The sequence below is a fragment of the Bufo bufo genome, chromosome 6 (assembly GCF_905171765.1).
Source record: "Bufo bufo chromosome 6, aBufBuf1.1, whole genome shotgun sequence".
NCBI lineage: Eukaryota > Metazoa > Chordata > Amphibia > Anura > Bufonidae > Bufo > Bufo bufo.
The window spans coordinates 87,763,594-87,781,866 of NC_053394.1; the positions used below are offsets into that span (position 1 = coordinate 87,763,594).

The 18,273-nt window shown below is 45.1% G+C and overlaps 1 protein-coding gene across 1 annotated transcript in view; it reads right to left on the reverse strand.

Moving 5' to 3' along the window:
* Positions 1 to 18,273, reverse strand: part of PCDH15 (protocadherin related 15) — a 1,608,479-nt gene that overhangs the window by 315,596 nt on the left and 1,274,610 nt on the right. Inside the window, exon 25 of the mRNA XM_040438316.1 lies at positions 13,035 to 13,162. Coding sequence (XP_040294250.1) covers positions 13,035 to 13,162 — 128 coding nt within the window. The remainder of the gene's footprint in view (positions 1 to 13,034; positions 13,163 to 18,273) is intronic.

An 18,273-nucleotide genomic window follows, 5' to 3' on the forward strand; every position in this document is an offset into this window, starting at 1 on the left:
GTGCGTGGAAGGCTCGGAGCAAGGCAGGAGCATGGACATCTGCGGAGGGAACCCAGGAACGCTCCTCTGGACCATAACCACGCCAATGAACCAAAAACTGCACCCGACCGCGGACCAGGCGTGAGTCCAGGATATTGCTCACCTCATACTCCTCACGATTACCCACTTGGACCGGACGAGGCCGAGGAACCGAGGAAGTGAAACGATTACACACCAGTGGCTTCAACAGGGAGACATGAAACACGTTGGAGATCCGCATGCCAGGAGGAAGCGCAAGGGCATAGGCTACCGGGTTTACCCTGCGAAGCACTCGGAAGGGACCAACAAAGCGAGGCGCCAGCTTGGGAGTGGGCACTCGAAGGTTGAGGTTGCGGGTGGACAACCATACACGGTCTCCGACCTGGTAGGAAGGAGCAGGCGCTCGTCTGCGATCAGCCTGGAGTCTCTGGCGCTGCGCAGAGACCTCAAGGGACTTCTGGATCAGTACCCAAGAAGCACGTAGGATGGAAAGGTGATCCTCCACAGCCGGAATATCCTGGGGAGAGAATACCTCCGGTAACACGGCAGGTTGGAACCCATAATTGGCCATGAAGGGAGACGTCCCAGAGGAAGAGTTCACCGCCGTGTTCCTGGCAAACTCAGCCCAAGGCAGGAGGTCAACCCAATTGTCTTGGTGATCGGAGACATAGCAACGAAGGAATTGCTCCAAGGCCTGATTGGATCGTTCTGCGGCCCCATTGGACTGAGGGTGGTAGGCCGAGGAGAAGGAGAGATGAATCCCCAACTGGGAGCAAAAGGCGCGCCAGAACCTGGACACAAACTGACTCCCCCGATCCGACACAATCTCCTTGGGCAAACCGTGCAACCGGAAGACCTCCCTGGCAAAAATCGTGGCCAACTCTTGTGCAGAGGGTAACTTCTTGAGAGGAACACAGTGGCACATTTTGGAAAACCGATCCACAATCATGAGAATGACCGTATGGCCTCGGGATGCAGGGAGGTCCACAATGAAATCCATCCCCAGGTGTGACCATGGGCGCTCCCCGGTGGCTATGGGTTGCAGAAGGCCCAACGGAAGGTGCCGAGGGGACTTACTCTGGGCACAAACGGAGCATGCCGCTACATATGCGGCGATGTCGGAACGTAGGGAAGGCCACCAGAACAGACGTGAAACAGCCCAGGACAGATGATTCTTTCCAGGATGCCCCGCGGTCTTGGAGTTATGGTAGGTTCGCAACAACCGAGTGCGCAACTCCTCAGGCACAAAACATCTGCCGTTGGGTCTCCCAGAGGGAGCACCAGATTGAGCCGCCAAAATCTGCTCACCCAGGGGAGAGGTCAGGCTGGTGCGAATGGCGGCCAAGATCTGATTCGGAGGTATGACCGAAGTCGGAATCGACTCCTCCCTGGACAGCTCGGAGTACTGCCGTGATAAGGCATCCGCCCTGATGTTCTTGGAACCGGGTAGGTAGGAGACCACGTAATTAAAACGTGACAAGAACAGAGCCCATCTGGCCTGACGTGGTGTCAATCTCTTGGCCTCAGAAAGGTAGGTCAGATTCTTGTGGTCCGTCAGGATGAGGACCGGAACCACCGAACCCTCGAGCAAGTGCCTCCATTCTTTAAGGGCCTGCACGATGGCCAATAACTCCCTGTCACCAATCTGATAGTTGCACTCCGCGGAAGACAGTTTCCGGGAGTAAAACCCACAAGGAAGCAGAGGACCCTCTGGTGTTCTACGCTGAGACAGAAGGGCGCCTACTCCCGTCTCAGACGCGTCCACCTCGAGGACAAAGGGCAACCCAGGGTTGGGATGCGACAGAATCGGAGCCGACACAAAGGCGGACTTTAGAGCCTCAAAAGCTCGGATGGCCTCGAGCGGCCAGACCTGGGAATTACTGCCCTTCCTGGTCAGATCTGTGAGAGGCTTGGCTAGCATGGAAAAGTCCCTGATGAACTTCCGATAATAATTGGCGAAGCCCAAAAAGCACTGCAGGGAACGAAGACCACTGGGCTGGGGCCACTGTAAGACAGCCGAAACCTTCTCAGGATCCATGGAGAACCCCTCAGCGGAAATGATGTAACCTAAGAAGGTTACCTGGGATCGGTGAAATTCGCATTTCTCAAGCTTACCGAACAGCTTGTTCTCTCGTAACCATTGCAACACTCGTCTGACATCCAGAATGTGGGCCTCCATGGATTCAGAATATACCAAGATGTCATCCAAATAGACCACCACACACTGCTGCAACAGGTCACGGAAAACATCGTTGATGAATTCCTGAAAGACTGCGGGCGCATTGCACAACCCAAAGGGCATAACCAAGGATTCATAATGACCGGTCCTGGTGTTAAACGCGGTCTTCCACTCATCGCCCGCCTTGATCCTTACCAGGTTATATGCCGCCCTCAGGTCGAGTTTGGTAAAGACCGTGGCCCCTTTAAGGCGATCGAACAGCTCGGAAATCAAGGGTATCGGGTAAGCGTTCTTGATCGTGATGCGATTGAGACCCCTGTAATCGATGCAAGGCCTCAACTCACCGCCCCTCTTTTTCACAAAGAAAAATCCAGCCCCTGCCGGGGACGAGGATTTGCGAATGTGTCCGCGTGAAAGCGCCTCCCTCACGTACTCCTCCATGGCCTCATTCTCCGCTACCGACAGTGGATATACTTTGCCACGAGGAGGAACGGCACCAGATTGTAACTCTATGGCACAATCGTATGGGCGGTGCGGAGGTAGGGCAACCGCGCGCACCTTATCGAATACATCCCGGTACTCCTCGTATTCAGGAGGCAACAGAGAGTCCGAGGAAGTACACAGCAACTTGACAGACCCATGGATGCAACTAGCCCCACACTGCGGTGACCACGAGAGGATCTCGGCCGATCTCCAATCGAAAGTCGGATTATGCTTCCGGAGCCAGGGGTACCCCAAGACCACCGAGTAGTGTGGAGACGAAATAACCTGGAGGCAGACCGACTCTCTGTGAACGGCACCAATGGCTATCCCCACTGGAAGGGTCTCATGAGTCACGTGTGGCGGCAGAAGGGGTCTGCCGTCTATCGCCTCAAGAGCCAGTGGGGAACCTCGAGCCTGCAGAGGAATGGAATTGGCGGCAGCGAACACATTATCAATGAACAAACCACCAGCACCAGAGTCCACCAACGCCTGGGTCGTCACCGAGCCCCCGACCCAGGAGAGGACAACAGTGATCAGTGGTTTGTCAACACGGGAAACCGGGGACGAGGAGACTCCACCCAAGATCTGCCCCCGACAGGATCTCAGGTGCGAGCGTTTCCCGGACGGTTCGGACATGCCAACCGAAAATGCCCACCGAGACCACAGTACATGCATCGGCCCTCGCGTCTCCGGAGTACTCTCTCCCCCTCGGACAGGCGAGCAAACCCCAGCTGCATGGGTTCACCCCCAGACAAGTCATCCCCAGGAGGCGTGGGAGGAGAGGGAGGCACGGGTGGGACAGCAAACGTAGGCGCCAATCTGTTAGAAAACCTCCGCAGGCTCTCCTTAAAGGAAGGTCTCTCCCTGAGTCTGGTGTCAATCAAAATCAGGAAAGAAATAAGAGACTCGAGCTCCACTGGTAGGTCCTTAGCTGCAACCTCATCCTTCAAGGCATCCGAGAGACCATGAGAGAAAGCAGCGACCAGAGCCTCATTATTCCAGCCCACCTCTGCTGCCAGGGTACGAAACTCAATGGCGTATTCAGCTACGGATCGTGAACCCTGTCTGATGGACATAAGGAGCTTCGCAGCAGAGGCAGCACGAGCCGGCACATCGAATACCTTCCGAAGAGAAGCAACAAAACCGGAAAACTCGGCAACCACCGGATTGTTGTTCTCCCATAAAGGGCTGGCCCAGGCCAAGGCCTTGTCCGAGAGCAGCGAGATCAAGAAGCCCACCTTTGATCTCTCAGTGGGAAAGGCATGTGGCAGCAACTCGAAATAAATGCCCACCTGGTTAAGGAAACCTCGGCACTGAGTTGGCTCTCCCCCAAAGCGCTGTGGAAGAGGGGCAGAACCGGTCATACCCCGAAACACCGCAGGTGCAACAACAGGTGTCGGGGTAGACTCTGGCGCAACAACCGGAGCGGCAGTAGGAGCGGGCCCAGGAGCGACAACCGACCCATCGGCAACGGGAGCGAAATGAGCCGTGCGTTCAAGCAGGGTTTGCAACGCCACAGCGAACCGACCCAACAGGTGATCCTGCTGATCAAGTCTGGCAACCAGCGTGGGTAGCGAGGATGGCCCTGTACCGTCAGAATTCATGGCTTGGTCCTAATGTCACGGAACCATGAACCAGACGTACAACAAGGGATAAGTGAAAATAAGAAGGCTTTATTGAAAATAAAGCTGTAAAGCAAAAGTCCAAACGGATGGCGAAACCGAAGCAGAGTCTTTGCGAAGCCAGAGGTCAGGAACCAGAAGGGTAGTCAGACGAAGCCAGGATCAGTAACCAGCAGGGTAGTCAGACGAAGCCAGGATCAGGAACCAGCAGGGTAGTCGGACGAAACCAGGATCAGGAACCAGCAGGGTAGTCGGATGAAACCAGGATCAGGAACCAGAAGCAGCAGCAGTCTAGAAGCATGTGAACACAGGAGGACCAAGCAAGGAACTGAAGCCACAGACCTCCTATATATATGAGCTGGGCATCCAGCTCCTCCCAGTGGGAAGGAGGAGCCGCAGGGTGGGAGGCTACAAGAAACCCAGAAACCAAGATGGCCGCCAGCACATGTCAAACGAAGGAGAACAGCAAGAAGGTAAGACCATGACAAGAACCTGTTTCCTTTATGAGATATACAAGTTTCAGTTTCCCAGTCTATATCTAGGTAGTTGAAGTCCCCCATAATAACCACCTCATTATGATTTGCCGCCTTTCTATCTCGTTTAGTAGTAGATTTTCTGTGGACTATATTAGGTGGTTTATAGTAAACTCCTATTAGTAATTTATTATTGTTTTTATCTCCATGTATCTCTACCCACAGTGACTCCACATGTTCATGTCCCTCACTTATATATTCCCAGAGTGTGGGCTTTAGACAGGACTTTATATAAAGGCATACCCCCCCTTCTGATTTGACGATCCTTTCTAAACAGACTGTAAACTTGTACATTCATTGCCCAGTAATAGCTATCATCCAGCCATGTTTCTGTTATTCCCACTATGTCATAGTCCTCCTCACACATCACTAATTCTAGTTCCCCAGTTTTATTAGTCAGGCTTTTGGCATTAATATACATACTTCTGAGAGGTTTATGTAAATGTTTTACCCTACACTTTTCCTTCTAAACTGTTCTAGTCCCTCCTTACATTCCTCCCCCAGTCCCACTACCTTGCCCCCGGTCTCTATCTGCGCTATCTTCCCCTCCTATAATGTAATTTCCCTCCCCCCGATCCCTAGTTTAAACACTCCTCCAACCTTCTAGCCATCTTTCTCCCCAACACAGCTGCCCCTTCCCCATTGAGGAGCAGCCCGTCCCTACGATAGAGCCTCTAGCCGATAGAGAAGTCGGCCCAGTTCTCCAGGAACCCAAAGCCCTCCTTCCTACACCAGTTCTTGAGACACTTGTTAATCTCCCTAATCTCCCACTGCCTTTCTTGTGTGGCCCGTGGTACAGGCAGTATTTTGGAAAATACTACCTTTGAGGTCCTTGCCCTGTTTTTGACCTAAATCCCTGAAATCATTTTTAAGGACTCTCCACCTACCTCTAACTTTGTCATTGGTTCCCATATGGACCATGACCGCTGGATCTTCTCCAGACCCTCCCAGTAATCTGTCAACCCGATCCACGATGTGTCGAAGTCTAGCGCCAGGAAGACAGCACACTGTTCGGCGTTCACGGTCTTTGTGACAGATTGCCCTATCTGTTACCCTAAAAATGGAGTCTCCCACTACCAGCACCTGTCTCTCCTGCCCTGCTCTCCTGGTTCATGCTTAATTGAGCTGACATTCCCCTGACTGGCAGAGGAAGTGTCCGGCTGAAGCAGTGCCGTCCCTGGACTGACATCCCCTTCATCTGCCAGCCAAATGTGCAAACTTGATGGGGTGTGTCAGATCAGGGCTAGCCTCCCTGGCACTCTTCCCTCTACCTGCTTTCTAACAGTTACCCAGATAGCTACCTCACTTTCCTCAGCTTCCTCTCTGTCACCCTCCCCCTCATCTACCCCAAAGAGTGCTTGCTCAGTGATAAGCAAACTCTTTTGCAAATTGTCAATGCCTCTCAGTGTTGCAACTTGCCCGTTTAGAGACACTATTTACATTTCCAAACGGGTAATTTGCTCACATCTTGAACAAAGATATACACCGTTGAACGGCTGTTCCAGGACTGCATACATCATGCAAGATGTGCAGTGGACTGAGTTGTCAATTGTGCAACACATACTAAATGGGGATTACAACACAAAAGCGAAAAATACAATATAATGTAGTAATAAGAACCTGGCTAATTGCAGTCCCCCACTGAAGTCCCTGAATCTAAAGTCACTTAATCTTAAGTCACACACTTACACAAACACACACTTAATCAACTACTCGTCGTGGTCAAACTCGCGTTATATATCTGCTTATATAAATATAAATGAAGCTCACTACACCAGCCTGGTTTGTTTTCCCTCTGGATTCAAAAAGGCTGTGCTGCCCTCACTGCTGACTTTTTATAGTCTTCTAATTAAACAGCCAGCTTGTATAACAGTGTAAATTTGGTGTGCCCTCAAAATAACTGAACACACAGCCATTAATGCCTAAACCATTGGGGTGTACTCACTTTTGTGAGATACTGTAGATCAGAAGGAACAGAGCTTATGGGTGATCCTACTTAGTGACTGACAGCTATTTCTATATACACATCACTAAGGATCATACACCAGACTCCTTCTGCCACCCTATAGCATGCTACATACTGCGCTGTTTTTTCTCAGTGATACATTTGTTTTTAAGCTGGCCATACACATTAGATGTATGTTGGGCGTCTTCTCACTGTCTCCCCGAAGGCAGATATCAAGGGAGCGGAGGTTTGTGATGTAGGATTTCAGGTTGCCCGAGTATTTTGTTCTTGGGAAATTAACAACCTACCAGAGGTGTCTGGCAGTAGCTTTCGCCTCTCTCCTACCGCTCCTACTGTTTTCTAAGCCCAACCACTGTAGTATCTACAACAATTAAATATGAAATTGTGCTATAGGTAGAATTTATTGTTCCATAAAATTTCATGGTGGCATACAATCCTTCAGAAAATTGTTGTTGTCCTAATCAGTCTCTTGTATCCATTTGTAAATTGCATCCCTTTATTTTGGGCTATAATGTGCTTGATGTTTATCATGAGCATAGAAAATTGAGGGTGGACACACACTGGATTGGCAGTTTCGATTAACTCTTTTATGAAATATTCACTGCATTCTTTATTCTCTTTCAGAAACTTGGAAAATGTGATTTCTTACAACAACTAATAACTAGTAAAACCTCTGCAATATTGACAGCTTCTGCAGCATATGTTACAGAATTTCATTGCTTTTATCTCTACTTTATGATTTCCCTGTAATTTGCCTGGTTTCAGATTTTAATTCAAAACTTTATTATATTTGCTATATCAAGTTAGGGAAACAAATCTTTATAGACTTTGGACCTTATAAGCAGCAAACCTTCTCCAGTATGTTATATACCAGTTATAAAGAATATGTCATGCATGTATTTGATTCTTAGGTTTTCCCAGGAATAGTGATAGTTTGGTAAATTATTAGAATATGCCATCACTTTCAGATCAGTGGAGGTAAGATTGCCGCTACCCCAACCGATCCTCTAAAGGCTTTTCTCTACACAGTACCACAACCATCAATCCAACCTGCAGCAAAATACATCCTTTCTTCGTTGACTTTCAATTCCATATACTGTAAAAGTGACATGTAATGGAATAACTGCAGACTTTACCTTTGGCTTTGTGTAATTAAAGTCTACAGTGGAATACAGTACCAGTCATGGAGATGAGATTTCACAACTCTCATATCCACTTTCTAATAGTTGGTATAAAGTGCACTCCACTTTTTATTAGGTATCAGCTCCTTTGATAAATCTGGCATATTTTTAGACTGTTTACAAGGGGAGATTTATTGAGACACAGTGTTTTCTTTGTTATCTTGATATCCTCTGCTAATGTATGGTGATGCTCTATCAGTCCATGTGTCTAAATGGAGATAAATGTGCCAGACCCACTAATCCCACTCTCACTTTGCCCCCTTTTTGGAAAGTGATGAGGGTGACAGACAAACATCACTTGCAACAAAATTATGTCGCAGTGATATTTAAAAAAAGTTGCAAACAAGATGTTTGTGAATTTTTTTTCCAGAAAATTGGCAAAGGAAGATAAGTAATCTTTCTGACAGTGTCTAAAAATTAAACCGTAGTAGTAAATCTGCCTCCAATTTTGGCCATAATGCTCTTTTAAGACTGATTAAAGTAGCTGATTAATTTTTGTCCAGGATTTTGAGTGTCTTTTTAAGTCTTTAAGTAAAAGATTTGAATTTTTACACTTGGTCCATATTTAACAAAATACAAATGATATACAGAGGGCTAACCTTAAATGATCATACAGTCGGCTGACAGCTATTTCTACTGCCCCCCTCCCCCCATACAAATATGCATGCTTGCATGAGGTCTCAGTAGGGTGTAAGAAATAAGTCATTGCTGTCTTTCCTAAGAACAAAAGTATTAAACACCAGTGTTGAGCGCAAATATTCGAATCATTAATTTTAATCACGAATATCGCCACTTTGAGAATTCACGAATATTTAGAATATAGTGCGAAATATTCGTATTCACGAATAGTGTTGATCGCGAATATTCTAATCGCAAATTTATATCGGTACTTAGCAACATCCCTAGCAACCAATAGGAAAGTTGCCTACATCTTAGTGTGATCGCGAATATTCTAATCGTGAATTTGTATCGCGAATATATTACATTGCCGATTTTTGCAATCAAGTAAATAATGACTGGAGATCACGAATTCTCAAATTTGCAAATTTATGGCGAATATTTGGCCTAAATTTGCGAAATATCGCAAATTCAAATTTTGCCGATGACGCTCATCACTATTAAATACGCCACAATTGAACAGCCCAATCCTTCTTTCCCCTAACATCTACCATCAAGGGAAAAGCAGAGCACCCCCAAATACATTAGCTGATCACCTATATACTCCAAGAGTTGGGCTATCATTAGTCTGATGTGCATGACAAACTTTAGTTCATTCTAATCCTATCTGCATTTGTCTTCCTCTAACCACCCAGAATTCAAGATGTTTAGTTTTCAGGAAACACCTCTTTATGGGATGAGGTTTTAGTGTTTATAGTGTTAATTTTATTTTTGTTACATCCAGTACTTTTAGCCTAAACATTATGTATGTCTATCCACAAGCTTTCCATGGGTTGTCCTAGAACCATTGTCTAATTTCTTTAAAAATCTGATCAGGCATTTCCGGCACTATAAAATCTGAATCACACAATGGAATTTCTGCTTTACGAAGAGATGACAAAGTTCAAAATATTCAACAAAATGTTGCACAAAGACTGTTATATTTTTCTCATAGCATTTGATTTTGCATAGGCTGTATTAAACTGAACAAAGTGATGGTAAAAAAAAAATACACATTATAGCAAGAGATACAGTTGTGCTCATATTTATGATTTCTTAACCATTGTTCAGAGAATATGAATGATAACACAAAAACTTTTCTTTCACTCATGGTTAGTGGTTGGCTGAAGCCATTTATTGTCAAACAACTCTTTTTAAATCATAATCACAACACAAACTACCCAAATGACCCTGATCAAAAGTTTACATACCCCAGTTCTTAATACCATGTATTGCCACCTTTAACATCAATGACATCACCCTCCGAAGGATGGCAATACAGTTGAATGCAGGAGGATACTTTTTGCCACTGGCAGATGCATGAGTGCCTGATGTGTCTAGCTTTAATTAAAGGAAACCTGTCAGAATGAACATGGTGGTTGAGCTGCAGGCAACATTTTTTTAAGCAGGAGGAGATGAGCAGATTGATATGTAGTTTTGTAGGAAAAGATTCAGTATAGCTTATTCTGGGCTTTGACTTCAAGGAGTCTGTCCTATCAGTGATTTACAGCCTTCCCTCTATGACTATGTCTACAGAGATAACTGTCAATCACTGATAGGACTGCCTATCCCAGAATGATCAGGAATATAAATGAATAAATTAGAAATTATGCAGAATCCTTTTCCTATAAAACTAAATATCAAACTGCTCAGCTCATCCTGCTCTATAACATGGCGCCTACATGTCAAACACCATGTTTAATGTGACAGGTTCCCTTTAATGCTAAGAGCATCAGATGGCTATGTACTTGGAGGAGGGCTTGGGTGGTTGCTTGGGCTTGGCCCACTGGGAAACTTCCCTGTAGGGTCTATGGCCAGTCCACCCCTGACCACTGCTCTGGCATTCCCACCAGTCTGTGTTGCTGTGATAACCCTTATGTCAGAGCTGTAGGTGATCACTGTCCTTTAATTGTATTGGCCACATATGGGTGGTCGTAATGCCCTTAGTGCAAGACAACAATAGAGACCACCAAGAGAGACAGAGAGGCCATGCTGGAGCCTCAGTGGATTTTACGTGTGAGTAGTATTTATTTTGTTGTTTTTAAAAAGATCCTGACAACCCCTTTCAGGATTTATCATATGCATACACATTTTGGTCCATGTTGGTTATTACAGTCGTTCAAACTGGTCAACCATGACACCTGGTAAAGGACAAGCAATTTTTCTGGGAACGTTCAGCTAAAAGGATCCTTTTTGAACCTGAGAAACTATTGTTTTAGTTGAAATTGTCCATTCTGATAAACTGTTGTTACTGTAAGTGCACATTGCTTATTTTTGTAAAGCTTTGCTACGGGCTCATGAATAATTAGACTGGGGAAAACAAATTAAAATGTAACTAAATGTAAATAAATGAAATTTAATTGTGAATCTGATTACAAATGGTTCACATTAAGCTATTAATATGTTGTATTTTTGCTCCCTTAGAAATCTTGCTAATCTTTAAGAAATTCAATTATACTGGTAATTCTTTTTATTGGGATTTTATCCACAAGTTGTAAGTGGCCTCTTCCATTCCCTGAATGACACATATTGCATGCCCCTTTGTGGCACAGTGCACAACCCTTTCTCCAGTGCACTCACATAAGAAGCGAGAGCCAGAAGTCTTTATTAAACACCACTTTTGCTCTCATGACTAGTGTTGAGCGAATCAAAGTTAATGAAGTGGACTTCGATCTGAATTTCAGGAATCAACCACTAAAATGCTTTAATGATGATCTCAGATGCCACCATCAGCGATGAACATGGCACCTGAGGGGTTTAACGACAGGGGGTGTACCAATTGCCATTCCCTGTCATTGAACCTGCTAATTACAAAAAAATTGCTTCATGACTAAGTAATTCGTCACAAAGTGAATTTTTTTGTAAAATTTGTCGAAGCAGCCGAATCAAACTTTGCTCATCTCTACTAATGACCTATCCGATTTAGTAAGTAATTGCATTCCCATAAAAATAATTCTGGAGCATATCTTCTGTGCTGTTCCTCTGTTATTGTTCATAGAAATGTATGACTAAACTAAAAAAATGCTGTCAAAGGTGCATGTCCCCTGTCACTGTCAGCGCTTATTGGACATTATCAAACTGTGTAGGAACACACCCTCAACTGGTGACACTTTATTCATAATTTCTAGAAGGAAAAACATTTTATGAAAATATGTTTCAGGATTATTTCATGAAAAATGCAAAAAGTTACTAAAATAGACATGTTGGGAGAACTAACAAGTCCTGCTTAAAGTTTAATTTAAAGGGCATCTGTCAGCAGCTTATACCAATGAAACTGGCTGACCTGTTGCATATACGCTTGGCAGATGAAGGCATCTGTGTTGGTCCCATGTTCATATGTGCCCGCATTGCTGAGAAAAATTATGTTTTAATGTTTGCAAATGAGACTCTAGGAGCAACAGGGGCGTTGCTCTCCTGCATATATTAAAACATCAACTTTCTCAACAATGCGGGCACATATGAACATGGGAGCAACATAAATGCTTTCAGTCTCCAAGCGACATGCAACAGGTCAACCAGTTTCATAGGCACAAATCTGCTGACAGATGCCCTTTAAAAAATGTTGCTCTTCATCTGGGGGGCACAACAAGTCAGTAAAAATGGGAAGCATAACCTTTATGGAAATCAGAAGGAAATGATCATGACTCATTTTTAAACTATGGGAGGAATTTATCATAGAGTGGGGTTTTACGCTGGTCTTTGATATCCCTGTGCTGCTGCAATATGCGTCTAATTGATGTCATATATTATACACATCCTTCAGCATTCTGTACACCTAAACACAAATCCATGGGAGCCCAGAGTTGTTATAGAATTTTGTCTTTATTTAGTCCAAGATGGATGGCCCAGCCCTCACCACTCCCACTTTTTGGGATAATGGTAAGGAAGGCTTAGTAGAATTTAAAAAGTCATGGGGTTTGCAACTTTTTTATGCCAGAAAAGTTGTGTGGGTGTAATGATAATTTCCCTATATGTTTTCTCTGAAACTACATAGCTATAAGAATAAAACAGCTGTTTGTGACATGGGCGCCTGTCTGTTCTCTGACACAAATTATCTAGATTTAGCAGAAAATGTTTTAACACACACAGAGTCACAAATACAATAATTTCTTCAAGTAATTCTGCAGAAGTTGCATGATATGAAATGTGCAACTTTTCCATCTCGCTACATTAAAATGTGATAACCTTTAGCTTTGATTTCACTGAATCCTGTGCTATACATGATACTCATAAAATCTTATTGCCTATTTCATGAAGAAAAGTTATGTCAAAGAACATGAAGTTGTGGTCTATAATATGCCACATTTTGAGAAAATAATTTTTTTTTATATAAAGATTTCAAGTGTGTTGTCATATCAACCAACGGTAATTTCTCCTCTGAATTTCTATGCTTACCTTCACTTTGAGCACTGATGCAAACATTCTGGCATCTTCTGACACTCCACCCAGATAAAGCTTTTTTGAAAATTGCGGTGCATGATCATTTTCATCCTGCACTTCAATGTATACTATAGCTGTATTACCTACAGGGGCAAGAAATTAGATATTATTCAACTAAAATTGTGAAAAATCAAAAAAATAATATTAATAATAAAAAAAAGATAATTCATTTATAAAAAAATAAAGAATTCAATAGCAAAAGAAAATGTTTTTACGTCCTGCTTTTCATATTTCCCATAGACTTTCAGCTAACATGGAGCTGGTGGTTTTTCAGCAAAAACTGCACCAAAAGCCTCATGTTAAAAATACCATGAAACACAGAAGTGCTGAAAATGTCACTATAATAAACCCTCCATAAGCTTAGACTAGGCAGTCACAGGATGCACTAAAGGTATCATTGTAATTTTGGTTTGGCTTTTATGAATGGCATTTTTATTTTTTATTTTTTCATTTTAGGTCAACTCTTACTGTAGACTTATGTTGCAGCACTTGAAAAATATCTAGCAAGGCTCAATCAGTTGTTCTTTTTTGTACATCAGTATTACATTTGTCTAATTGATCGGTAGTGCCTTAAAGGCTATGTATACCTTAACCACCTCCGGACCGCCGAACGCAGCGACGCGTCCTGGAGGTGATTGATTCCTTCCTCCTGGACGCGCCGGCGCGTCCTCTCGCGAGACGCGAGATTTCGGTCACAGCCGGCCCGCGCATAAGCATCGCGGGCCGGCAAAAGTTCGAGGAGTATTGCATTAGCAACCTGCCAGCCAATGATCGTTGCTGGCAGGTTGCTGATTTTTATAAAACCGAATCACAAGCCATATAACAGATCATATTAGTAAATATGATCTGTTATATGGCTTCTCTGCTCCTCTGCTGGTCCTTTTCGTCGGTTGGATCCAGCAGAGGAGCAGACTGAACTGTGAGTACCCACCAAACACTGTCCTTAGCCCCAGATCACCTTCCATCACCCCCATCATCCAAATTAACCCCTTGATCGCCCCCTGTCAATCACTTAGTGAAAGACAAAAAGTGATCAGTGTAAACTGTCACTTTTTTTTTTCACTAGTATTGGCTGTAAGGTTTTAGGATTAGTTTAGGCCCCTTGGTTAGGTAGTTTAGGGATCAGTTAGCGCCCACCGCACCACACCGCACCGCAGTCACTTTTATTCGCTGATTAGCGTATCGCTAATCAGCATTTGTACTTTTATAGTATCTGTAAGTGATCAAAACTGATCACGGTCAGATCTATAATTGTATTAGTGTCACCTTAGCTCGCCCTCCACCCAAAACGCAGTGTTTGCCCGATCAGGCCTGATCGGTCGCCCACATGTGCGTTCACCCACGCCCGCCCCACCGCAGTGACAAAAAATAATTTTTTTTTGATCACTGCACATTCACTTTACACGCACTGCGGCGATAAAAAAATCAGTTTTGATATTTTTTATCAACCGCAGCGGCCTCCGGTACTTCGCTAGCCTCCCCTTTGTAAGACAGGCTTGCTTTTTTTCTTGGGTAGTCTCAGGGAATACCCCTAAATTTAGTGCCCAAATGTCAAACAGGGGGTATTCTTCTGAAGAGGCCTACAGGATTCTGACCCAGTCGGATGAGGAATGGGAACCCTCATCTGACGAATCTAGCGGGTCAGAATATGAACCTGTAGAAAGCAGTGGCTCTCTGACCCAAAGTTCGGACGAGGAGGTGGAGGTCCCTGATAGAACCAGGCGTACCCGGCCCTGTGTCGCTAGACCACAGGTTGCGCAGGATCCGCTTCAAGAGCAGCAGAGTGGTGCTGGCGCTGTCGGATCACGTGGTGAAGCATACACCAGCAGCGCAGCCCTTCCTGGACCTAGTACCAGCACTGCCGTACAACATCGTGAAGTAGCGAGCACCAGAAGGGCAGTTGAAGCTGGTACGGTGGCACGTGCAGTAGTTATTTCAACGCAGCCACCGCACAGACAGGCCCGTAGAGCCCCTAGAATCCCTGAGGTGCTGGCAAACCCTGATTGGCAGTCACCAACTTCAGCCGCACCATTAGTTCCCCCTTTCACCGCCCAGTCTGGAGTTCGAGTTGAGACGGCTCAGATCGGTTCGGCCCTGGGATTTTTTGAGCTGTTCTTGACTGCGGAGCTCTTGGACTTAGTCGTGGCAGAAACAAATCGGTATGCCACACAATTTATAACCGCCAACCCGGGAAGCTATTATGCCCAGCCTTTCCGGTGGAAACCAGTCCAAGTTTCCGAACTTAAAATTTTTCTGGGCCTTCTCCTCAACATGGGTCTAACTAAAAAGCATGAATTGCGGTCATATTGGTTCACGAACCCAATTCATCACATGCCCATGTTCTCTGCTGCTATGTCCAGGACACGATTTGAGACCATCCTGCGTTTCCTGCATTTTAGCGACAACACCACCTCCCGTCCCAGAGGCCACCCAGCTTTTGACCGGCTCCACAAAATTCGGCCCCTCATAGACAATTTCAACCAGAAATTTGCAGTGTTGTATACCCCAGAGCAAAACATCTGCGTAGACGAGTCCCTAATACATTTTACCGGGCGCCTTGGCTTCAAACAATACATCCCAAGCAAGCGTGCCCGGTATGGGGTCAAATTGTATAAGCTCTGTGAAAGGGCTACAGGCTATACCCACAAATTTCGGATCTATGAGGGAAAAGATCAGACCCTGGAGCCGGTCGGTTGCCCTGACTACCTGGGGAGCAGTGGGAAGACAGTCTAGGACTTGGTGTCACCCTTATTCGGCAAGGGGTACCATCTTTATGTGGACAATTTTTACACAAGTGTGGCCCTCTTTAGGCATTTGTTTCTAGAACAGATTTGCGCCTGTGGCACCGCGCGAACTAGTCGTGTGGGCTTCCCCCAACGGCTCATTACCACCCGTCTTGCAAGGGGGGAGAGGGCTGCCTTGTGTAACGAAGAACTGCTCGCGGTGAAATGGAGAGACAAGCGTGACGTTTACATGCTCTCCTCCATTCACGCAGACACGACAATACAAATTGAAAGGGCAACCCGTGTCATTGAAAAGCCCCTCTCAGTCCACGACTATAATGCGCTCATGGGAGGGGTGGACTTCAATGACCAGATGTTGGCTCCCTATTTAGTTTCCCGACGCACCAGACGCTGGTATAAGAAGGTGTCTGTATATTTAATTCAATTGGCTCTGTATAATAGTTTTGTTCTCTACAGTAAGGCTGGGAGAACACGATCCTTCCTCAAATTTCAGGAAGAGATCATCGAGAACCTCCTGTATCCAGGAGGTTCCGTGGCCCCAATCACCAGTGTAGTTAGCCGTCTACACGAGCGACATTTCCCCAGTGTCGTTCCTGGTACCTCAACCCAACCGCCACCCCGAAAAAAATGTTGTGTCTGTAGCAGGAGTGGAATAAGGCGTGACACCCGCTATTTCTGTCCTGACTGTCCTGACCACCCTGACCTATGCTTAGGAGAGTGTTTCCGGAAGTACCACACACAGGTACACTTAGCATAGGGATTGCATCTCACAGGACAGGCACACAGGGCTATTAGGGCCCTTTCTCTCACAGCTGCTGCAAACCTCTCCTTTCACCTGGGATAAAGTGCATAACGTACTTCGCCACATCTTTGGGCGATTTGCGCTTTGCACATTGTCCCATGGGAAAGGAGAGGTTTGTTCTATAAAGGTAAAAAAAAAAAAAAAAAAATCACCGGTAAGTATAAAAGTTAACGTTCAGTTCAATAAAGTTTATATGTTATGTTCAAAAGTTATTATAAAGTTAATAAATTTATTGCGTTGCGGCCTGGTTTTTTCTTTTTTTTTTTTTTTTTTTTTTTACCTTCCAGGTGGACCAACCAATCGACTAGCTGCAGCACTGATGTGCATTCGGACAGAAGCATTGCGCTGCTGTCAGATTACACACAAGTCGGTGTATGCGGCGCTGCAAGACGAGATTTCTTCTCTGCAGTAAAAGATACGTTTGCCGAGGCATATGAGCTGAGGAGGTGTTCATATACTTTGGCAAACACTTTGTATATAAAAAAAAATTAAAAATCCCGGCAATGATTTATTCATTCACATCGATTGATGTGAATGGAGAAATCGGGTTTGCCAGGACATACGAGCTAAGTGGGTATGGATGTTGGGCGGAGCTCCTATGTCCTGGCAGACGCCTTTCCCCTCCATTTTTTTTTTTTGGCAGAGATTTTTTCATCCACATTGATCGATGCGAATGAAGAAATCTGTGCCGTTCATTTTTTCTTTCAGCCCAGAGGCTGAACGAAAAAAAAAAATATCATTACCCGTATGCTCAATATAAGGAGAATAGCAGAAAATCCTAATGCTGGGCATACATGTAATGATTGCGGAGACCCTCAAATGCCAGGGCAGTACAAACACCCCACAAATGACCCCATTTTGGAAAGAAGACACCCCAAGGTATTCGCTGAGGGGCATATTAAGTCCATGAAAGATTGAAATTTTTGTCCCAAGTTAGCGAAAAGGGAGACTTTGTGCGAAAAAACAAAAAAAATCTATTTCCGCTAACTTGTGCCAAAAAATAAATAAATCTAGGAACTCGCCATGCCCCTCATTGAATACCTTGGGGTGTCTTCTTTCCAAAATGGGGTCACATGTGGGGTATTTATACTGCCCTGGAATTTTAGGGGCCCCAAAGCGTGAGAAGAAGTCTGGTATCCAAATGTCCTAAAATGCCCTCCTAAAAGGAATGTGGGCCCCTTTGCGCATCTAGGCTGCAAAAAAGTGTCACACATGTGGTATCGCCGTACTCAGGAGAAGTTGGGGAATGTGTTTTGGGGTGTCATTTTACATATACCCATGCTGGGTGAGAGAAATATCTTGGTCAAATGCCAACTTTGTATAAAAAAATGGGAAAAGTTGTCTTTTGCCAAAATATTTAGCTCACCCAGCATGGGTATATGTAAAATGACACCCCAAAACACATTCCCCAACTTCTCCTGAGTACGGAGATACCACATGTGTGACACTTTTTTGCAGCCTAGGTGGGCAAAGGGGCCCACATTCCAAAGAGCACCTTTCGGATTTCACCGGCCATTTTTTACAGATTTTGAATTCAAACTCCTTACCACACATTTGGGCCCCTAGAATTCCAGGGCAGTATAACTACCCCACAAGTGACACCATGTTGGAAAGAAGACACCCCAAGGTATTCCCTGAGGGGTATGGC